The 24,778-nt window shown below is 38.1% G+C and overlaps 1 protein-coding gene across 1 annotated transcript in view; it reads right to left on the bottom strand.

Moving 5' to 3' along the window:
• Nucleotides 1-3,610: 3,610 nt before the first annotated feature.
• UBTD2 (ubiquitin domain containing 2) overlaps nucleotides 3,611-24,778 on the bottom strand; it is a 69,720-nt gene continuing 48,552 nt past the window's right edge. The window contains exons 2-3 of the mRNA XM_015825756.1: nucleotides 20,679-20,915; nucleotides 3,611-4,028 (exon numbers count right to left, since the gene is read on the bottom strand). Of these exons, the coding sequence (XP_015681242.1) occupies nucleotides 3,631-4,028; nucleotides 20,679-20,915 (635 nt within the window). The 3' untranslated portion in view covers nucleotides 3,611-3,630. The remainder of the gene's footprint in view (nucleotides 4,029-20,678; nucleotides 20,916-24,778) is intronic.

Genomic DNA, 24,778 nt, shown 5'->3' with positions numbered 1-24,778 from the left:
GAGCTGGCAGCGAATCAGAATCCGGACTACACACAAATACAGTTTAATACAGTGCTTGCTTGAACTTCTGTTAAAGCAACAAATGAAATTGTTCTGTCTTGCAGATTAACAAAATTAAAAACCTATAGTAAGCTTATTATTTACTAAAAGTTGGATGAGGGTGGTAACGATATATTATAAACTATAATCTTTAAAATAACTTCTCTGGAGCAGAAAAAGAAAGAAATAATACACTCACCAGACTCTTCCTTTGTTCTGAGAAACAATTTGTATTCAAGGTAAAAATTATTCATGATACTTATGAATTAAACCAGATATTAAATATCCCTTATTTGTGAATAGAAGCTCTTATATCAGTGCAAAAGAAGTTAACTAAATTATCATGCACTTGCCCCAAATGGACCTTTTGTTGGTGTTAACCGAATTCTAACTTTATGGATAATTCATTTTTTCCTCCAAAATATTCTATTCTAATTGTAAGAGCAGTATCCTTCATTTTTTCAGGGAACGTCCTGCAATGTGTCTTCCATGCTGATTTATAAACATGTTAGAGAAAAATGAAAAAGAGCATTAAAAAATTGTCCCAATGTGCATTCTGTTCATGAAAGCCCACTAGGGGCTGTGAGCAATACAGAAACTATTCTAATGTATTCTGGTGGTTGTTACTTCAGAACAGTATGGTTACTGATGAACACTTTACAGCCAGCTATATTCCAAATGTTATTGTTTTTTTTACAAAATTATTAGAGTAATTCTAAAAAGCCTATAATCATGTTGGCCAGCATTCTTGGGCAGCTGTTGAGGATCCACAACTGAATGCTGATGCATCAACACTGAAAAGCATCAACTTCCTTCTCTGAACAACAGGACAACTCTCTAGTCTCAATGAAGAGAAAAAGGAAAGGAAGCAGTGGCTGTTCTTTGCTCTTTTGATTTACTTATTAATTGACAATGCTCATACTGGATAGATTTGCCTGTCATATTTTTCCTACAGAGTTGAGTGATTGCCAATGATAGGAAGGAGCTGGTGCTCACTTCATTTGTGCTGATTCCACCGTCCCTATCTCCATATTTGAGGCAGCAGTACTACTGTAAATATAATTCACTGAGGGACAATCAAACTTAATTCGATGAACTGGGTGAATACATAAAAAAGGGAAATAGTTACAAAAATCATCAGACTATATATGCTTTCACTTTTTCCTTAATAGCTGAAATTTTTCTCCCTTTTCTAAATAGTCCTGGGGGGAAAAAGTGCTAAATAATAAATTTTGTCATAGTTTTCCTGGTGTGTAATCCCGTAACTTGCACAAAAGGTTGTGCATATACCTTATCCAAGCACTGCCCAAATAAATGAAAATTCTAACATTGTAGATATTTAAATTTCACTTAAAGCATATCCAGACCTTACTTCATTTAGTCACAATATTAAAAAGTATTCCTAGTGATATGCAAAATTTTGAATTCATTCAATGATTGTTGAGCTCTTAATATTAGTTTCAGGAAATGGGAAACTTAATCAACATTTTGAAAACCGTTACTGTTTACTGAATATTTCTATGAAAACATTTTAATTACTAACTGACCCTAATCTACATAGAAATATCAGACAGTAATAGACAATGGCCAGAAGAGTTCTATAGTTCTGATGCATGATACATTCATGTAAATATAAAAACTTATTTCCAAATTTTAAAAAAACGGGATAGTTCACATTGTATCTTTTAAAAAAAGATCAACTTAATCAAAACTAGAAGTTTTGTAACTGTAAGGTCCATGTGCATAAAGATAAATCAGATTTGGTATTTAGCCAGCAAAAGTGGTGTCAGAGATGATGACCTTACTACCAAGCACAGGACCATGTCAGAATCAAGGAGCATGTCATGCCCCATTTTAAAATAACATATTTGATGAGTATGCTAACTGTTCTGATATACCTGGCCAGTGCCATTCTCCAAATTTATTTTATTATTCTAGAGAGAATCATTACTAATTTTGCTCAAAGCACTCTTAAAAGGATATATACTGTACCTAACGCCTCTAAAGAATGTCTTACCTTCAGATTCTAAAGGGAAAATCCTGTATGATATTGCTAAGATTCACATTGAACTCTAGATAAATGACGTCATTTAAAATCTATCGACTATAGAAAGTTATAATCTATTTGCCACAGGCACTGTTTATACACTGTTAAATGCATAAGTATGAACAGGTGTGATGGAAGATAAGAGCATTTGAAAGATGCTCTCTTATTTAAAAGTTTATGGGGTATATATGCTGCTTTTACAAACTAAATGAATCCAGTCTTAATGCAAGCTTCCATCTCTACAACTTATTTATGGATTCAGGGAAAACATAAATATACATGCAATGCAGAATCCCCCAAAATGTACTTATGGGTCTAATGGAATATTTGAAAGATCTAGTGTTATACAGTCTATAATATTTTCACCTGCTAGTGAGGCTTTTTTTTTCAAATCCTTTTGCATCACTTTCTCTCATTCTGTGTACAATGGCAGTGTATGCATGTGTGTGTGTACATACATATGTATATTTAATTTGAGTAGGAATAAAAACCTCAGTCTTGATTATAGCAAGAAAATACAAATATCAGTGGGTAAAAATGCTATCAAGCAAGCCGAACTCTTATTAGAAAAGTGTATGAAACCAGCTTGTGCTTTTTCCTAATTAGTTCATTGCTATTTTTGATAAAGAAGGTTCAAAACTATTATTTTAAACATCAGAGGTGAACATATTAAATAAAAGATGTCCTGTGCCTTTATTTTCTCAAGCTGGTGTACTTTGAATGTTTGATGTTTCACCAATCACAATAGTGCACATTTAGTAGGCCCTTTTATTGGTGACAGGGATTTGTACGGCAAGTTTCCTTATAGTGGACAGCTTACAGTAGACAAGAAATTCATGTATTTAATAAATTATTGCCTAATTTTTCAGAAGGCAGGATTTATACACCCTGAAGTCAGCCCTAGCAAATTGCTATTTGTTGCTAAATCGGAATGTACCAAAACATTTAGTAAAACCTGAAATTGAGAACATACCATTATTGGAGTGTACCTCTAGTTCTTTGCTACTCATTATTAAGCAGGAGTCTTACTGAGCCAGTAAATAAAACCCTAATAGAAACAACCCCTACAAATATCACAGCATGCTAGATTAACCAGGGGAGCTACAATGATCAGCTGAACTATAAGTGACACTGATTTCATGAAACAGTTCAATTTGGTTTAATCCTTTAAAAAAGTGCTTTTCACCTTCATGGATCAATACATCACTTACAGTTCAAAGCTTAGTTTCAGCTTTATCTACCTTGAATTTCAGTCTCACTCTATCACAAACATTTTTCCATTTACTTTGCTAAGAGTGGTGTCAAGAAATACTAAATTGAACAAAACCCCCAAGTATAGTTTAGAAACAGGGACTGTGTGTTTATACATAGATTTGTGTGTGCGTATATTTGATTATGTGTGTTTTTACCTAAATTCCATCACAGATGGAGGGTTTGCTGGTCATTGCTTGGAACCAAACCATTTGTAGGAGAGGATGGAAAGTGAAAAAGTTCCCACATGATCAAAGAGCAGGGAAAGGGAAGAAGAGGCATATAGGCAAAAATCAGTTCTCCACCAAGACAGGATTTGTTAAGGGCTGGCTCACAATTACTTGCACCACATAATCCCTTGGTATTTTCAGTTCCTCCAGTTTCATTTTGTCTGCGAGTGGCCGGCCTGAAAAAAACCATCGCTGACTTCTAGGTTCTACCCCTTCCACTGTGTGAAGTCGTCTCTTCATGTGATACACAGTGTCCATACTGCGGACCACAAGTTTGAGGTCTTTGCCTGTTGAGAGGCGTAAACGAAGCTGGCATTCATGACCGGAGTTAGGCGGCGGATCCGGAAAATCCAGAGTCTCTAGATCACCCTTCTCTTCTATCATGTTGATGGGTGGAGCAAGGCAGTAGACAGGAAGCTGGTATCTGTTTCCCAGTTCATCGTAGCACTCTGTAAGAGCACCTTTAGAAGAAAGGGGAGAAAATTGATTAAATAACACATTTTTTAAATTAAACCAATGTTACACTTCATGAATTGCTTGAAATTTTTTTAGACACAACATATAGCAGGCAACTTTTATCCTCCAGTCTCTTCAGAATTATAAGTATTTTCTACTACTACAGTGTATATGTTATTCTTTGGGGAAAAGGGTAGTTTATCAACGGCAAGTTGTAGACAATGAAGCAAAGAAGTACAAACACACCTTTGTACACTAGTGCTGTTAGAGCATATAGTATGTTAATTTCAAGCCTTGCTCACATGCACATGTTATTTTAATTTGCTTTTAGCTTCATAAAAGTATTATATTCAGAAAATATGAATAGGCACAGTATTACCAATTACAGAAAATGTATGTATTTTAAGTGGCGGCCTGTCACTGAAAGCTTGAGTATATCAGGCTCTGATTTATATATAAAGAGAAAAAAAAGGTCACATTTCACAGTGTTGCAGGATACTGGACAGCCATTTGTCTGAAATGGTGTAGGTTTTCCTGCCTGAGCAGGGGGTTGGACTAGATGACCTCCAAGTCCCTTCCAACTTTTTTATTATTATTATTATTATTATTATTATTATTATTATTATTATTATTATTATTATTATTATTATTATTATTATTATTATTATTATTATTATTATTATTATGTTGTTGTTGTTGTTGTTGTTGCTATTATTATTGTTGTTATTATTAGAAATTACAGTACCATCTAAAAAGTATACAGGTAGTCCTCGACTTATTATAACACTTGAAATCGGAACTCCTGTTGCTAAGCAATGCAGTTGTTAGGCAAGACAACTTCCTGCTGGCGTCCCACAACCTAGTTAATGGAGAAACTGGCAGGAAGTTGCAAGACCCAGCAGGCTGGCAGGCACCTAAATTGCTGGGTGGAGGAAAGTGCGAGGAAGTGGGTGAGGGTTGAGGATGGTGTGAGGGAGTCACCACAAGGCTCAGGGAGAGTGTGAGAGGGGATGCAAGGGAGATGTAGTGAGAATTGAGGAGGGTGCACAAGGGTTTGAGGAAGTGGACCGATGGCTGGGGAAGTTGCACCAGGGTGAGAGAAAAGCGCAGAGAGGCTCAGGGAGGGGGGAAACTTATTACCACAAACTGTGACCTTCCCTGCCAGCTTTCCCATTGACTTTCTAGGGAAGCTGACAGGGAAGGCCATGAATGGCAACCACACGATTGCAGAGGACTGCAACAAACTGCAAACGTGAGCCAGTTGCCAAGCACCCAGGTAGCAATCACGTGACCACGGGAATGTTGCAATGGCAAGAACTCAAGAGGACCAGTCATATTCAGCACCATCATAAGGCTGAACCGTTGCTGAAAACATGATAGTAAGTTGAGGACTGCCTTTAATGTATTTCAGTCAAAAAATATTGTATCTATTGATGCAAGGTATTTCATCTTAAACAGTCATGTGTCTTACTAAACATTTTCAAGTAACAAGTAACAAATAAAGCAGGGCTGAAGTTAAATACTCAGCAGGTCTTTAGGTGAGCATAATTTCTTTCTGGAAGAGAATTTCAAGGAAGGAATATTAAGAAATATATATTAAAACAAGGCAAACATGATTTTTATGCAATCCGTGGCCAGAATTGAGAAGGTTAACTCCCTATGTTGGTCAGTTAAAATTTAATAGATGCTACCAAAGAAAAGGTGAGACAAAGCTGAATTTTCAACAGGTGACATCTTAAGGATGTGACATTCATAGAATCAATTTGAACCTTTGTAATAATGAAGTAAGTTCTTAATATGATACACTTTAAATATTAAGAACTCAAAGGGAAAAAAAGCAATTGGCTGATATTTATTAAAAAAACAAAACAAATGGAAGTGACTTTTATAGCCACTCATCTTACATACTATATCCTGAGAGCTTCAATAAACATTACGATTATAAAAAAAACACGACAAAAACTAGCACAGCACCCCAAAGGCTTAGAAACAACTAATTAGTTGTAGAATATACTATAAACCACATATTATGGTATATTTTATTTTCTTAGCATTATGGAATTCCCATCTGTTTTTACAAGCCAGAAGAATGATCATTCAGTACATATATCAACTGATGAAAAACTGTTAAGTCTAATGATGTTTGAAAATACTGAAAGAAACCAAAAAGCACTAAATTCATGTTAACTAGATTCAAGATAAATGAGATTTGTTCAATTGGTTGTGACAAAACAAGAGATGTCTATGCTTATATAGTTCACAAGTTTGTCCCATTTAAATTAAATACCTATATCAGGGGTAGGCGACCTTGGCTCTTTTATGACTCGCATAGCTGGCTCAGGAATTCTGGGAGTTGAAGTCCACGAGTCATAAAAGAGGCAAGGTTGCCTACCCCTGACCTATTTTATAAAACTGTCTCTGGCTCATGTCAGAGTGAACCTAAGCAAAAGTCACTTTTCTCCTCTTTTTGTTCTCTGTGCTTCTATATGAAAGATCCTGCAGTCCCAAGTTCCTTCCTTCTTATTTAACAGTGACGGTTATTACAAGAAATAAAATATATAATAATAATAATAATAATAATAATAATAATAATAATAATAATAATAATAATAATAATAATAATAAAGTTGGAAGGGACCTTGGAGGCCATCTATCTGCATTTGAGAAAATGCAGGTAGTCCTTGACTTACAACCATTTGTTCAATTAATGAAATTACGACAGTGCTGAACAAAGGGACTTATGACTCCTGTCTGAGTTTATGGCCACCGCACACCTCCGCGGTCATGTGAACAAAATTTAGGTGCTTGGCAGTTACACCAAGCCATTGTAGTTGATTGCAGGAATTCTTATCTTCTCCCCCCCTGCATAAATTTTTTAGGTGCCGTAAGATAAAATATTATGAGTTATAAGAAGGAAGGGGTTATAGTACTACTATGGCTGGAAATTAAGACTCATGAAGTATGAAGGAACTAGTAAGACTAGTGTCACCGAATCATCCTCTTCCATACATGTCTTAACAGTTTTCTGACAGGTGATTTGATATTCATTTTAAAAAAAGGAGAATCCACAACAAAGTTGTCAGCTTGTACTGTTCAGAAATTTCCTGATACTTGTTCTTAATTTATTTGTCAAGCATTGATAATCATTGGAGAAAAGAAGAATGCTAATTATTTTTTTGTCCTCTCGTAAGGGGCACAGCAAGAAGATTGGACAGCTTTGCCTTTGGGTACATTTCCTACGGAGTTCATTGCTTGAGTATCAATTATAGAAAAGAGATACTAGCAGAAGTTCTTGCTACCACAAGGATATTTCTGAGTGCTGAAAGGAAAGTGAGCAATATTCTAAGATTTCTGAAAACATGTCCGTTCTAGGCTGAATCTTGTTTTGCAGTTAACAGAGATACAACGTAACAATTATTTAATCAATGCAGCAAGTAACAGTTCTATTGCAATGTTGGGGGTCCATTTCTTAGAGTAGGAATCCTCAAACTTGTGATATCATGACACCCGTAAAATGACAAATGAATTTGGCAAAGCATCTCAGAATGAAATGAACAGGATTAGGTTTGGGCAAGAAATTGTTTATTAAGATACAAAGTTGTTATGTATCTTAGGCTTTTGTCTTATCATGAAATAAAACCTTTTCCATTTTAAACAGCTAGAAATTTAAAATAATTGATGAAATATTGAATTTCACTAATACATACACCTCTACAGATACTCTATAAAAGATTTGGACATATAAGATTTATATGCCACACCAGAAATCACCAACCACTGCTAACCTATCCACCAATCACTGTGTAGCTTGACAGATGCCACACACTGAAATCTCACCACCTCCCAAGTGGTGTTCCAGGTTTTGTTCCCCATTTTCTCTGAACAAACTCTCAGCAAAACATGAAATGAGTTTTGTGTGGGCAAAACAGGAGCATTGTCAAAATTCACTCCAGAGTTGTGTTCTCTGCCTTGTCAGTGCAAGCAAGTAATCAGGAAAGTTTGGGACAATGTGTTGACTTTGCCTGAGCAAGATAATCAGGTGTGTTTTTTTTGTAGCTCCCAGGGTTCCATCTGAATTACAGTATATAGTAAGATTAAAGAGATTCTAGGTATATTATAAAATAGTATCATCTCACCCTGAGATGACTTATAATGGTTAAGTGAGAAGATCTGCTACAAATCTATCCATTTTGTTTTCCAAAACCAATTAACTTCATTTCTCTCAATTCTTTCTTAAGTCTATATAGAGATCTAAGTTGTGGATGTGCAACTTGTATAGGTTCAGCATCTTAATATTATTAGGACTTTGTTCTCTGAATCATTACATTTTAATGCTAATATATTAGCAACATGGCTTTAAAATTATCAAAAAAATCATCTCTAGATGAGACTCAATTCCTATTAATCCTTAATGACCTATTAGTTGCCTATTCAGTTTTGCACTAAGGATTATTTACCATGCTTACACTTTGTTGTGTTATTATATGCTTTTAATTCAGTATTGGAAAATACTTTAAATGCATAATGTATCTGAGATTTAAATTAATGTGGAAACTACACTTAGACAAATGATTTTTGGATACTGGAAAATATAAACTGTAATCCCATGAGCTAGATTTATTTCAGTCATTATTTTCAGTTATTTAGTTATTATTTTCTCTGCTTCCCATAGGTAAAATAATCATGACAGTGCTCTCCTTGATCTGTTGGGCACTCAAGTAGCTTTAGCAAAGAGAATATATGCTGACTAAAGGGAAAAAAAACCCAGTAAAGATTTACTTGCCACTTGAGACATATGTCTATCTTGGAGGTTTCTTCCTCAAGGCATTGAGCACTAATGGTGGCTTCTCCCTTAGTGCTTTAAATATTTCCAAACTGCTGTTCTATTTCTGCCCTAGAATATACATATGTAAATCTTTTATTTTGTTGCAATGATATTCTAGAACTGAGATGCATTACGGAAAATGTGTTTCACAATTTATAAGTCAAGTTCACTTCATGATTTTTAATGATGCAATAACTTTACACCATGAAAGTAAAGGAAGTTAACTAAGTAATTCACAAATTCTTCTTCAGAAATATCCAGGTACAAAATACACTTTTGTACAAAAGCCAATAATGCATGGTGGTTTCCCAATCTCTTTTTGGTTCTTTGAAAGCTTCAAAGTTTCAGTACTATCTATTATGCATCCGTCAACGAAGAAAAAAAATGGAGCCCCTGTGAGAAAGAGAAAAAGTTCCCCATATTGTTATAAGTCAATGGAGATTTAAATTAAAGCAGTTTGCTTAAGGATAAAGGAATAGATGTATGTATAAACTGAGAAAGTTTTGTTGCAAATTCAGAACCTCTTTTAAAATGTTCTATTGGGATTTTTCAAATCACAATATATGTTAAAATATTTTTAAACTTTTCACAGCAAAGTAAATAAACAATTGTGCGTATTTTTGCAATCTACATAAACAGCCACAGAATAGCTCAGAAAATAATAAATAGCTCATGAATAATCTGTACGCTGCCTTCTTCACTTGAATCCTCTCAAAGCACTGGCAAGGTTCTACATCTCTTCAAACTTATCCTCAAAAAGATTCCTTATACGTAATTCTTCCACTTATTTCATTTTGTTATCACATATGCTTCATTTATTCATCCAAACTTGCATGCGTACATATGTCCAGATTATCAAGTAAAGGACTTTTTCCGAAACTGTATCACATACACATATTTATGCATGCACTTCTAAAAAGTAGCAAATAGTTACTTTTAAAGTTGGGGATAATTATCTCAATCTATTGTTCAAGTCCACACACACACTTTATTTTCCCCCTCATATACACATGCATGCAAGGAAGAATACCTCAAAAAGGTGTTGGTTAAATATATTTAGCTCCTAGCACAGAGACCTGAGTTAGGCAAAAGGGAAGCTTAATTACAGTAAAGCATCCTATCAATAGATTCTGGAAAAATTCTGACTTCAAATCCTAAAATAACTATGAATATAAGTGGATACTTTTTGATAAATTGTTCTTCCTCAGCTTAATTTTCTTCATAAGATTATCATAAGAATAAAATGGGATGAACTCAAAATCCTGGAATGACAAAGTTACAAATTAGAATGATTACGTCCAAATGTAATGTTTTTAACTATGGTCTTAAAGACTCTGAGCTTCATAAAAAGTGTGAACTGCTTATCTTTATTGGAAAACATTGATTCAAAGATCAGTTGATAAATAATAAAATCAAAATTCAACCATTAAAATCAGAACCATGTATGCTGATCCATTGATATTTAATAGTTCTTTGGTACATAAAACTATTTTAGTCTGAAGTTCAAATTTAATTATTATTAGTTTTTAATACGTATTTAACTGGTTTTAAGATGTCCACTGTACAGTACTAGAATTCTAACAAATATTTGGATTATATGTTTCTGAATAGAATTACTTTTTGTTTGAAATAATAAAACTGCCAAAAAACATAATCACCAAATTTACAAATCCGGCAGTTGATGAAGCTGTTATTCCCCCCCTCTCTAGATCTAACGTTGTGCATTTATCTGTGGATAATGAATTTCAGAAGAACATTTCCTAATTACTGGGACCACTGGTAAATCAAACTACAATTCCTGTGTGCAATAAAAGCAATAAATGGCTCCCATTCCTACCACTGCTGGGATGTCAAAAGATGGGCTTTCTCTTTGTATCAGGGAACAACTTTTCCAAATTCATGTTTTATGAGAATGCTCACAAAAATGCAAATATATATCTAATTAATTCTACACCGTGTTTGTGTGCAATTTATCATTCAGATTGCTACATCTAATTTCCCTGGCAGGATATTAGTGCAATATTATCAGCTTCAAAAGCTAACAGCTGTGCATTTTATTAAGCTTTTCCCCCCTCCTGTTTATATCATGGAAGATCAACCCAAAAGTCTTTTAGGCACATTCCTGTCTTTTCAGATAATTAATTTACATCAAATTAAGTTTGCGATCATTTAACCAAATAAGCACAATCAACCATCATTTATCTTAAGAAGAAGCAAATTAAGATTTATAATGTCTAGAAAGCTTACAAACTGCATGTACAAATCATGGGATAAAGTTAAACATACCAGAAATATTCATGAAATCTATGTAGAATTTCAGCATTTTTATTAAAGCCTAATTTTAATTATTAAGACCCATGGATACTATTCAGTATAACATTTAGAGAAATACTCCTTGCATACACTTTATTTAAAAAATAGACAATACAATTAAAACAATTTATTATTTTATTTCATACTAGCTGTACCCAGCCATGCGTTGCTGTGGCTCAGTCTGGTAAAAGCGTGTGTTGCTTTTACGTCCAACAGATGGCGCTGTTTTTCAAAAAAGCATGTTTTTACCTGTCACAGGTGTGACATCTATATAATATAGGTATATAAAAACACGCGTGTATTTGAATGCAACGTTGTGTGAAAATTTCAAAGCAATCGGTGAAGAACTTTCAGAGATTTAAGATTTTGAACAAACAAACATTTACATTTTTATTTATATAGAGATGAAGATATAGAAGATAGATAGTACAACAAAATAAAGTTTGTCTCAGGATTCCAACTAGCCTAACAGAAACCTAATAAGAACTGTTTAGAGTTCACTGACAGGAAAAATAATTAGGAATGTCAATTCCTTTTCCTAATCTCCATAGCAGTAAATTATATATTTTAATTATTATAATTCACTTTCCATTTATGACAATTCTCAAAGTAGGTAATAAAATCCTCCATCAACATGGTTAAATTTTGAATTTGTAAACAATAACAGCAACCCATTATTATTTTTAAAATTCAACAGTCTGATATACAATGATCAGATCTGTCACTTTGACAATACCTGAACTTTATTGCAGGAGTCAGCAATGTAGAGCAGATGGCCTGCCTCCTGTCTTCCCAGATTCATGTCTCTCCCTCATAGTTGCCATCAATCTGCAGTTCACAATGCCAAGCTGCTATGATTTGTGGCAAAGTAGGCACAGCTGAAATTCTGCTGCAGAAGAATTAGAAAGATTCCCTGACTTTTAAAATAGCATATTGCTATTTGGAGAAGGGCAAAGTTTGCTGTTGACTGCTTACTAAATGCTTAGTACACTAACAAAAATTTCTGATAATGTGAAGATCCCTTGAGAAATTCCAATATTGAAGAACCTCCATTGCATAAATATACTTTCTCTTGCACTCATTATAAAATCTATGGACTTTTTATTGCTTTTACCTTTCTCCATTCGTTAATAACACTGGAGTGCCTACAACTATGCTGTGGGTTTGGGAGACTGCACTCTTTCTCTTTCATAGACATATACTGTAAGGCAGGGGTTCTCAACCTTGGCCACTTTAAGACTTGTGGACTTCAACTCCCAGAATTCCTCAGCCAGCTTTGCTGGCTGAGGAATTCTGGGAGTTGAAGTCCACAAGTCTTAAAGTGGCCAAGGTTGAGAACCCCTGCTTAAGGAATGTAATCTCGCCTACTGGAAAAAGATACATAAAAAGCTCAGAGACATATTTATCAGAGAGATGAATAGGTATAGAATCAAAATTATTTGATAGAAAATAAGCTGGAAATGATCAATGGCAGCCTCTAACTCATCTTGGAAAGAAAAAGGATTGGACTTGGTTAACATTTTAATGGTTTTAATAAGTTATATTTTTTAATGTTTTTAATGATTTCTGTAGGTTTTTAAAATTTTCAATCTTGTAAGCTGCCTGGATCTCGTGGCAGTGAGATCGATGGCCGTATATATTTAATAGTATTTATCAAATTTAGAGACTGCCCATCTCACACATAGAGCAATTCTGGGCAGTGTATAATTAAACACATAAATACTGCATAAAAATATTAGATTTCAATATGAGGCAGTTAAGAGAAGAATAGAATTAAAGTTAAAAAGGTAGGGGAGGGCCTCTAGCCAACTCCAAGTTTGTGTGCTTCTCTGAGCATACCAAGTGGGTAGAGCCAGGTGTTTTAAACTCTTTTGGAAGAGCAGGAAAGTGGGGGCCTGCCTCATCTCTCGGGGGGGGGGGGAGGATATTCTATAGGGAGGCAGCAGCAGCAGCATCAGAGAAGATTCTCTTCCTGGAACCTGCCAGTCAAAATTCTTTGACTGACAGGGGCCGTAACATGGGTGGGTGGGATGGGTCGATGTAATGGGAAGAAGACCGTTCTGCAGGTAAACTGGTCGCATGACATGTAGGGTTTTAAAGTGATAACCAACACCTTGAATTGGACCCAAAAACAAACCAGCAACCAGTACAGCTCAGGCGGTGAAAGTGTTATATGTGCCATCCTTGGGGTGCCCAAGATTTCATGTGCGATCACATTCTTACCAGCTGAGGCTTCTGGATACTTTTCAAGGATAGCCCCATGTAGAGAGTGTTGCAATAATCTAAGCGGGAAATGACCCAGGAAGAGTGACTGAGAGAAGGGCCTCCCTATCCTAAAATATTTGGAGACAGATAGATAAGGTTGCAAACTAGACTAGGAAGTGGAAAAACTTTCTGGAAGTTGGTAGAAAATCAATTCTGTATTGATGCCAAGAAAATTGTATGGAACTATGCATGTAGACACCAGAAGTCAAGCTTGATGTTTTTATGTAAAGCAGAAAACGGGAAAATAATTTTCTGACTTTGTGAGTAGAAGTCTCAAGTCTCTCCTCCCAGAATTCTAGCCTCATGTTCAGCTTTGGGAAAGTAGGATGGTAGTTCCTGCTGCCACCATCAATCTTCCAATGGGCCCCCACCTGGCACTTACCCCTTGATCTTAGTGTGTGAGACAAAGGTTTCACAATCTGTGCTACCTTTCTGGAAATTTAAATGTCAAAATATTAAAACTGAAATGTCTCCTCTATGCCACATGGCTCATACGCATGTGGCTAAAAGATACAGCCCCTTCTTCTATCTTTGGGAAATAAAACAATATCTTAAGAAATAAATAAAATCAAACGTTATTAAAAGTATTTTTTTTTTAACTTTACAGATTAAAATACAAACATTCAATATTGAAATAAGAAGTTACAGAGCTGTTCAAATCGGGATACACAGCTAGAAACTGAATTAAGCAGGAAACATTCCAAAAGAAAAAAAAAAACAACGCTCCAAAGAGTCCACAAGATGGTGCCGATCTACAAATCTGTTAAGGATCTCTGAAAAGACACTGGAGTGATTCCAATTTATATTACATGTCACAAAATGAATGAATGGGAGGAATGAAGAGTGGGAGGGAGCGGAAAGGAGAAAATTCCCTCATGCATAGTTTGAAGCATGATTTAAAGCTGAGGTAAAATCTGATTTTACTGACATACCTAGAGACAATAGAAAATTACACTTTTAGCACAACACAGTAACATGTCATAAAAATATGGTGCAAAGTTTATGGCTTGAGCATATCTATTCACATAGAAATAGATTCATCTTGCAGTTAAGCTTTTCTGTTATCTCTTATATGGTCATCCCTGGTAGTTTGAAATTCTAAACTTCATGCAGAGGCTGTGTGGAAATTTTAGCTGCATTCTTCCCCAATGTGGTTCACTGTTTCTCTTGAATTATATCCTTCATTTTAAAAAGGACTAAGCTGTTATCTTCATCACTTGGAGGGATTGGATGATGACTCTGTGTATGTAACAAAGAGCATCCCTCACTTGAGAGGAATGTGGATTGTGCAGCTGGCATATAGGGTGCGGCCTGGCTACATTTACAAGAATATAATACTGTGCAGAACTTAATTTGTAGCTTGTTTTATCAACAGATAAAAACCTGCACAGAAATCCACAAAGGCCACGGTTTCCTCTTGGCATGTTTATCATGCTTATTAATCAGTTGATCCAATACAAGATCAGAATCAATTGTTGAGTGTTCTGCTAAAATCCCTGCCTGTTGCTCTCAAGCACAGTGTTATCAATGACCCAGTTCTCGAGCCAGATGTTTTGCATACATTTTAGTTATACAGATTAATTGTCTATAGTTCCCTAGGTGGCTACCATCACCTTTTCTGTACATTGTGATCACTATTCTTATATTTCAGGCCTGGGGAAGTTGGTAAGAGGAATTAATATCATTAAAGAGCTTAACCAAAATAGGTTTCTACCAAATGACATTAGCTTTTAATAAATCACCTGGGATATGGTGTTTTTCTGGGGCTATGTTTAATGCCAGTACTAGGATCAGAGTCTGATTTCTTTTAGAGAGTGGGGAGAAGAGGGAGAAGCATGTAGCATCATTAGGATTTAAATTAATTGGAGAATTAACAAGAATAGGGCAAGGAGCAAAAAATCTAATATCTCCCTTTCCTCTTTGGATACTCTACCAAATTTCCGGAACAATGTTGTGTCTTTAGAATCTATGACAGTCAGGAATGAATACAAACGAATAATTTATTATCACTTCTTATATTTTAGGAGATATTTACATTCCATTTTCTTCCTAAGCAGTTCTATGAATACCCATGAGGAATCACTATCTTTTATTCTTCTTGCCAAATTCCTAACCATACAACATGTTGTTCTACATTAAACCAGTGGCCGGGTTGTTGAAATGGAACTTAATTTAGAGCTGTCCTTCCTGATACTCGTTTTAAACGTTCATTATTTGTTGATAGTAGCTTCCAAAGGGAAGGAGCCATCACAGAGAAGGCCCTTCTTCTGGGTCCCATCAGATGTACTTGTTTAGGAGATGGGACTTGTAACATTCTGTGCCTCCTCATTCTAGTGGATTGGGAAGAGATGGTCCCTTATATAACCCATTCCCAAGCCATGAAGGGCTTTAAAGATGCAAACCTTTCTATTTCTTTTATTCAGTCCTCCCTCTGAACAAACCAAGATAAAGTGTCATAAATATAATTTAAGAGCTGAAGACTCATGTTGCTCTCGCTCTCTACATCCCATGAAAGTCCCCAGTGAAGACAATAACTGTGGGCATTATGGAAGTATGCAATTTTGAATACAGAAGGAGTGGAAGGTAAACAGCATGAATTAACAAATGAAATAAAATGATGTATGAAAATGAAACAGAAGAACACAATAGATGTGAATGAAAATGGCCTAATTATGTGAAAAAGAGCTAACAAGTACATGTACAGAATGGAAGGTATACGTTTAATTATGAATGAAAGCACTAAACCTTATCCCAGAAAATATAAATTGGTATCATGTAGGTATATGTGAAAGCAGAAATACATAAGTTGGTGATACATGCAAATTACTATCTAATGAAAAAGGCTGTGGATGAGAAAAATAATGCAAATATGGAAATATTTAATATAACTAATGACAGAAAGGTATTGCATAATGTGTACAAAGGGAAAAAATAATTATGAGTGTAATCAAAAAGAAAAAGAAATTTTAAGATTTAAAAAAAGAAAAATACAGTGTAGTTTTGATGAAAATAAGAAAATGGGAGAATAGGGATGAACAAAAGTCTTTCTGCAGAGCAACTATAATTAAAAATAGATGTGATTAAATGATTTGGGATGAAACTGAAGTGATAATGCATGAACTGAATGAAACTAATGCTATATATAGTAAAGTCTAAAGAAATGATGGTCTGTAGGTTTTCAGGATGTTAACTAGAAAATATTAAAATATGCATCTAGTTTACTTAAGGAATGGCAGTGTAATTTGATTAACACTTCTGTGAAGACTAAATCTATACATGAGAATTGGATGAATGCCATTGTGTTCCCCTATACAAAAAGCATGGTAGGGAGAATAAACGCAAAAAAATACAGGGAGATCAGTTTGTTAACTGTCTTGGAAGATGCTTGGCAGAATCCTGATTAATAGATTATGTTATGAGTAATTTGAGCCAAAAAGCTGTAGTGAGGTTTTGCGCCAGGCAGAAGGCATGCAAATCAGATATTTATATTCAACGTGTCACTGAGAAATGTATACATGTGAAAAAGAAAGTTTATTGTATTTGTTGTTTTAAGAAAAAGGTATGGTCCCATTCGATAAACCTCTTTAATGGGGGAGGGAACACATAACATACCTGGCCTCTCTGATCTGCTGAGTTGGAGAGATGTAATGGTCCTTCAATTGGTCCTTCAATCATGCATGATCTGTTGGTTCACTGTTGCACAGCCTACACTTGAAAAAAAAACCCCTCCTGGCCATGATTGCTGCCTGCTCCTTGAGCAGGATTCTTGAGTCCAGGAGAATCCATAGATTGTGCACTGGGTCCATCTGGGCAGGGCAACCCCATTCAAAACCAAAGGTAGTAATTCTCCATGGACCAAAGAACCCCTAACTCAGAGCCATTCTATCTTACCAGGGCTCAGTTTTAGCCTGTTGTTCCCCATCCAGCTCTTAACAGACTTGAGGCATTGTGAAAGAGAGGTCATGACACTAATTCACCAGATATCATCCTTCCCCAGAAAGAAACAGGTCACCTTAAAGAAAGTGAGCAATTATCTGCAGACACACAATTAATGTGGATATGTATTCATGCTTCACCCTCTGAACTGCCAGGAGGTAGGCTTTGATAGCAGCTTTTACCTGTATTTGGGCAAGTATTATCTTCTACTAGTGGTGCTCTAGTCTAGATGTCTCTTCATATATTTCTCGATTCCTCAGTATGCCATGGGTATGGGGTCCTGAGGACCAGGGTCAGGAGAGGTCAGATGGGTGCAATCCTGTTCAAAGCCCCAATCACCTCCCTATTCCAGGTGACAACTAGGGATTTGGCAGGACTACACAGCAGATCTTCACTTATAATATCCAGCTCTTTTTGAAAGCCATTTGAGTCTATTGGTTAATGGGGGGGGGGGGGAATGAGACTGATCTAATAGGTCCTGACTCTCTGTGGAGAGGGTAAAGCTCTAAAAGAAGCTCATTACCACCAAGGTATGATGTGACAATGACAAGGGGATGAAGGATAGGTCTGCCAATTCCAGATCACATAGGCACAGCTCTGACAAGAACACCAAATTGGGTGTTTGACCCTGGCTGATCTGAGTCAGGCCCATGGTAGTAATCAGTTCCTTGAACTCCTACCCCTGCCCCAGAGATGACAGAACGAAGTCCTCTGAAACTATAAATCTGGGAATCTTCAGCCCTGCAGTGAAATCCAGGAGATCAGGCAGGAAAGCTGCTACACAGCAGGGAGGCTGCAACAGTAGCAATCCCATTTGGTCCCTCAAGCCCAACTTAAGAAAAAAAGGCACCCTTGGAACAATGCCCCTGGAAGCTATCAGAGATTCTCTGATGATAACAGCCACACTGCCTCCCTGCCCTGTAGTCTAAGCTGGTGCCTCACTTGATAACCAGCTGAGCACATTTCTGAGATAGGAACCCCATCTCTGCCCTCAGCTACATCTTGGTGATATAAGTGAGATCAGCCTTCTCTTCAAGAATCAAGTCAGAAATAAGACAACCCTTATTATAGGCCGATCTGGCATTTAAAACCAGCAGTCTAAAACCAGGCCCTCCACAAATCTACTGAAATGGATTGAGTTCAAGGGGCTGAAAGATCAATACCAGATACCAAGGGCACATTTCCTAGGAGGTGACCTGCCCTTTGTCTCCTGCCATATTTCCCATTACCTGACACCACCGAAATACACTGCCCTACTCTGCTTACTCCACCAGCCAACATTCTTGCAAACTTACATATTTATTTATGTACAAAGTATGTTGAATTTCACTGACAACTGGCTCATAGCCAGATAATTCTGATGAATTATACTACGGTACTTCCACATTATTAGAATCTGTAAAAATGAGGCATTTTTTCTTGAAATGCAAGGCATGATGGTAAATCACCTTTCCAATTTCAGAAAAAAAAAACCTTAAATGCTTTATATCACAGTGAAGGTTAAGTAACAAGAAACAAAAACAATTCCTTTTAGAATACTCTGAAGCAGAATTTTCACAATGTCTGACGAAGTAAAGCATCTCATATGTGGGACTGGAGAATCTGGCACTATGTTTTCATTCGGATTTGCTCTTTGTAAATCTTTGTAACTCATTAGTACTGGAGTGAAGGGATAAGCAAAAAGAATTGGCAACACAACCAGCCCCATCTTTTGACTAAATCACATCCCAAATGAAATTAAAAAAGGGGATAGTCTTTGGGAGATATCAGGAGGATTGTGCTCCAAGCAAGAATCTCGTTCTGATGTTCTTATCACTGATGATGTTACCCAGTTGGGTAATGAAACATCTGCAAGCAAACAACCAAGCTCAGAGAGCACAAAGGACTTCACAAGAAAGAATCGAATAATTAATCACATGGAAGGTAAGGGGAAACAACTCCTTTGAGAATGGAAGATCTACGTAAGAAAATCTGTTCTCACTACAGATTGTAAACACCTTTATGATACATACTGGATGTCCTTGAGTAAACTGTTTTGGAAAGTTTTTGTGAAAAGCAGTATGTAGTTAAATCAGAGGGTGACCACTGCTGGTTTGCAAATAGTAATAATAAAAAAAACACCACAATCTCTTGTGACATTATACAATTTTGCAAGATTTGGGTATTCTTATCCAGAATTATTAATAAATAAAAACAGTGCAAAACATGCTCATTAAAAATGTGACAGGGAGGAAGGGAAAAGCAAAGTAAACAATTCCTCCCTAGTATGTTTTGCAGTCACTGCCTGAGAATATGCACTGAAGAATCTTATAAAATATTTACATTTATTTACACTTTATTAGCATCTTTAAATTTCATCCTGCATTTCAGCCTGTTAAGCATTTGCTCATATAAAGTTCCTTTTCCCAGGGGAGAAGAGATGAAAAGGTTTAACAAAAGTGGAACAGTTTGATTAGACAAATTTCATGGAGGATAATACTGTTCACTACATTCTATCCTAAGACCAAGACTCATTGCTAATCCTTCCACTGTTTGGAACAGGAGGATAGAAGAGCTTTTCTTATGATCTCATGAACATATGTGAACTATAAAAAGGTGTTCATACCCAGCTGGAATTACATTAATGCTCTTGTAATGTTTCAAAAAGTCTTACTCCTTTGTTTACCTCCAAAATTCAGCCTGCTCAGTCATCCATCCATCCATCCATCCATCCATCCAAGATTCAGATTTCATTATTCTGACCCACTTTCAATCACCTTTACCTTAAATGGAGTCTCTTCACTATTTAAGTGATTTTCAGTTGACCGGCAGATGGCTAAGTTTGAAAACATGTCATAGCACACTGCAAACTCCCTCACTCCCTCCTCCCCAACAAAGCAAAATGGAGAAGTTCAGAACTATTTCTGTTCAACTGTATATTAAAAGTAACCCAATCATTTTTCATATCTAGAAAAAACATAGTAAATTTTAATAACATGCGCTGAAAAGAAGCTAATGTCAAGTAACATTTTTCAGGGTAGGACAGGGGTCCCTAACCACCGGTCCATGGACCAGTACTGGGCCGTGGCAGCAACCGGTCTACACAAACAAACAAAGCCCCATCCGTGGGATGCAGGCAGCACACAAAACCATGCACCCTCTGGTCCGCGGAAAAACCTCTCTCCACAGAACCGGTCCCTGGTACCCAAAAAGTTGGGGACCTCTGGTCTAGGAGGCCAAGAAAATAAAAAAAAAAGGAATCATGGGGTACACTAAGACTCTCACAGTGCTTTTCTGTTCACAAGTGCTACAGTACATCCATTAAGAATATACTTACCATGTGGTAAAGTTATATTTGCACCATCAATGATTGCTTGTGCCAGTTCATGATCATTGTTCTCAAATGCATGTGATGCAGCCTTCAAAGCATCCCAGATTTCTTTGCGGCCTTCAAAAGCAGGTGCTGTGTCCCAAAATTCATCTCTCTTGCTACGTAGCTGTCCATCTGTCATGGGGTAATCGCTTTTCCATTTTGGTTTCTCCTTTTTCAAGAGCTGATTACGTCCAAGGGCAACTGTATGAAAAAAGAAAGGAGAAACTAAACTTGCCTGTCTTCTCATGGGAAGAATATTCTAGTTCAAGTAACAGCTTTTGATAGTTTTTGACCACAACGTAAACAGCTATTGTACATAATTCATTACAATTACTTATCTAATATTGTACTGGATGGTTCCTTCATTTGCCTAAAAAGTTATTACCTAATTTGATAAATAAAATAAGTAAAACAAAAAAGCCATATCTTATCTTACATCTTATATACTTATTAATTCCCAAATCATATTTCAAAAAGAATGTTTGTATATGGTACTGGAATTATTTTTTCTAATTGCTTTTCACTAAAACTTGTCATATCTTGAATATCATAGAAAACCTAAATAATTTTATTAGTTCAATCTCTCACTTCCAGTTTGTCATTTCTTATCCTGCCTTACAGAGACCAATTTGTTTTAACTGAAATAAACTTCTGTAGATTATGTGCCACCAAATCTGGACTGCTGTTTATTAAAAGCTAATAAGTGTCTCTTAATATAAAGTACTTTCAATATATTCATCCACAGACATACTGCTCTCTTTTTAAAAAAAACCAGAAACATATTTCTCAAATCCACTCTCTACAGGATAAGAGAATGCAACAGTTTTATGAAAAAAAATATTCACCCACTTTCAAATTCTTTGAATTTCTGTACTGTACAGTTCTCAAGTTATGACTTTTTGTTTAAATAGACATTCATAGTATGAATTAACAACGGCCTTGGAAAGGATATTTTATGACCTATAGCAGGCATGTCAAACACAAGGCCCGGGGGCCAGATGGGGCCCGCGAAGTGGTTTCATGTGGCCCATGAAGCCATCCTGGAAACAGTGAGGGAACGGCCCCCGCTGCCTTGGCCCTGGCCCAGGCCAGCCAGGAGCCAATGTACAATTTTGTGGTGGCCAATGTCAAGCTCCGCGGGGCTTGCCATCCGCTGGGGGGGGGGAAGCAGCAGCTGAACGCCGCCGCAGCCGCCCACGCCGCCACAGCCGCCCAACCGCCGCACGCTGCCACCCAGCTCTCCTCCGGTGCAGACCCGGCCAACAGGTACGACCCACCCCCCTCCCCTCATTCCCCCGAGCCGCCGCCTACCGCGAGTGGGTCCTGGAGGCCTCAGCCGGCCTTGCCCAGCGCGGGGGCGAGGGGGGAGGCATGCGGAGGCCGGGCATTGGCCGCGGCCCAGCCGGGGAGCCGGAGGATCGCAGATGGTGGCCGCGGGGCGCCAAAAAGGACCGCAGACGTCGGGGAAGGGCCCGGCCGCGGCTGCCGCCCGCAAAGACCCGCCGAGCCGTCAACCCCTGGCCCGTTGGCCAGCCCATGTGACAGTCAGGACCAAGAGAGCGCAGGCCCTGAGGAAGGACATCTGCAGCGTGAGCAAGGCTGTAGAAAGAAGAACCGGGAGGGTGATGGCTTGCTGCAACAGCCAAGCAGCCGGCGAGAGAACAAGGCCGGCGTGACGGCTGCCAGAGAGGGGCGGGACCGGACTACGGGGACATTTATGGGATACAGACGGATGTTGGCTTGCTGTTGGGGGCGGGGGGAAGGGGTGTGGCACTTCTATATACAGCACTGGGAGCAAACCACTCCCAGTGCTGACTTTGTTTTGGCCGGGAAATAAATCACCGTGCTTTCACCACGTTCCTGCGTTCCTGTCTTTGTCTCTTCGGGACGCCAACGGACGGAAGGTGTCATTAAGTCAGCACTCCCTTATCCAACTGCCAAGCTATCCTCCTTGTTTCGAGGGGATGGCGGAAGGCAAGCAAGACGGTCCCCAGGGAANGAGGGCCCGGCTCAGCAACCCCACGCGGCATGGCCAGGTGGGTCAGGGGTTAGAGGCGCGTGGGAGGCGCCGTCAAGGAGAACACCAGGGCCCCAAGGGCCGGGGCCCGGGACCCAGCCCCTGTCTACCCCTGCTACGGGCCCGCAGGGTGTGGTCCAGCCAGCAGGCCCCTGGGGTCCAGGGTTTGCCTGTGGTCCACCGCCTATCCCTATTACTTTTGATGGCAACCCTGACCAGCTGGCTATGTTTATGAGCCACCCGACACCACGGAGGACCGCAGACGTCGGGGAAGGGCCCGGCACTTGCACAGGGGACCATACCTTGGCACTTGCCCCGGTCCCACTCCCTTTTGCCAGAGACCCTCGGATCTGTCCCACTCATGCCCAGGCCCCCACAGGCACCCTTGATGCGAATGATGTAGAACTGTAGGCCCACCCAGTAGGCCACACCCACTCTATCCACACCCACTCAGTAGGCTGCACCCCCCCCCAGGGCAACCGCAATGCTGATGTGGCCCTCAGTGAAATTGAGTTTGACACCCCTGGCCTATAGAGTGCTTCTGACGATTGCAAAACATCACACACATCCCATGGGATACCATGATTGCAATCTGGGCATTTGGCACTTACAACAAGTTGTCAAGCGTCCCTCAACCATGTGAGGGCTATTTGCAATCTTCCTTGCTGGCTTCCGTGGAAAATCAATGCTTTCTGCTTGGATTTTGGCAGGAAGGATTTTTCAGTCTTCTGACCAGAGAGAAGTTTTTGTGTGTGGCCTGCACTGGGCCTCCCCATTCCCTCTGAGGCGTCAAAAATATGATTTTGCTCTGATTCCACCAGGGAGGATTTTCAGTTCCAGAGGGCAGTGCATTTAAACTAAGGAGCAGAGAGTGCCCCATGGGTATTCACGAGGAAGGATGTTCAGCGTCAGAGTGAAGAGATGTGTCCACAGCACACCCTCTACTTGTGTGTGACCTGCACTGGGCCTCTCAGGGTCTCCCCCACACCCCAAAGCACACTGCACTTCTTACCTGGGACTCTGTCCACTTAACAATTGTATAGATCAACTACTAAAATTTATCAGATCTTCATATAGGTCCTGTTAATTAATCCTAACACTGAAATATTGTGCTTGCTTCATTTATGTCATAAACAAAAGTTATCCAGTGTGAAAATGTCCCTCTTGCGTTTGATAACTGGTTGTACCTTCCTCAGCTGCCACAATTGCAAACAAATGCTTCCTGTAATTTGTAATCAGCCTCTCACATTACAATACTGTGTAGCAATTCTGGCCCATTCCTTCATGGCAAACTGCTTCAACTTAATTAACACTGGAGGGGTTTCAAGCATAAAATGTTTGTTCAGGTTCTGCCAAAATACTTTTATGAGATTTATGTGTGGACTTTCATTTAACCATTCTAAAACAATGTATTATTTTCCTTTAACCATTATCTTGCAGACTTGCTTGTATGTTCTCCAGTAGAGTTTTCTGACCCAAAGTGAAATTTTATGCTTCCTTCAATAATGGCAAATGTTAAAGCCTTGAGGAGCAAAACACCTCCAAGTCATGATAATATCACTTCATGCTTAACAGCTGGGATGAGGTTGTTATGGTGGAATGCAATGTTTGTGTTCCCATCAGAAATAATTATATTCATGTAGCTCAATGGTTCCACTATTGCGTGGAAGGTTCACTTTCTGGCATACTTGGAACAAGCATTAATGTTCTTAATGAGTTCTGGCTTGTTACCCTCCCATGAATATCATTACCTGATGCTTTTTTGGTAATGTAATCTTTAATGCCGACGTTGGCCAAAGACCCCAGGATGTTATTTTATGTTATGATCTTTGAGTGATTTTAAATAGCAGAGCCAATCTTGGGAAGGTTCACTATTGTCTCTGAATATGTACTGATAAAAACTCAGAAATGATTTCATAACTGTTTTACAGAAATCTTTAGATCTTTATTTTTAAAGAATGAGATAAGTGCCGCTACAATCTTTATGGTGAGAACTTTACTGTGATGAAGACAGAGTTCTGAGAAGCATACAGGGCAAGAGTGCCTG

The sequence above is a fragment of the Protobothrops mucrosquamatus genome, unplaced genomic scaffold, assembly GCF_001527695.2.
Source record: "Protobothrops mucrosquamatus isolate PMUCROS unplaced genomic scaffold, P.Mucros_1.0 scaffold2792, whole genome shotgun sequence".
Taxonomy (NCBI): domain Eukaryota; kingdom Metazoa; phylum Chordata; class Lepidosauria; order Squamata; family Viperidae; genus Protobothrops; species Protobothrops mucrosquamatus.
The sequence above is the reverse complement of the archived record's forward strand: the minus strand, read 5'-3'. Positions and strand labels throughout refer to the sequence as shown.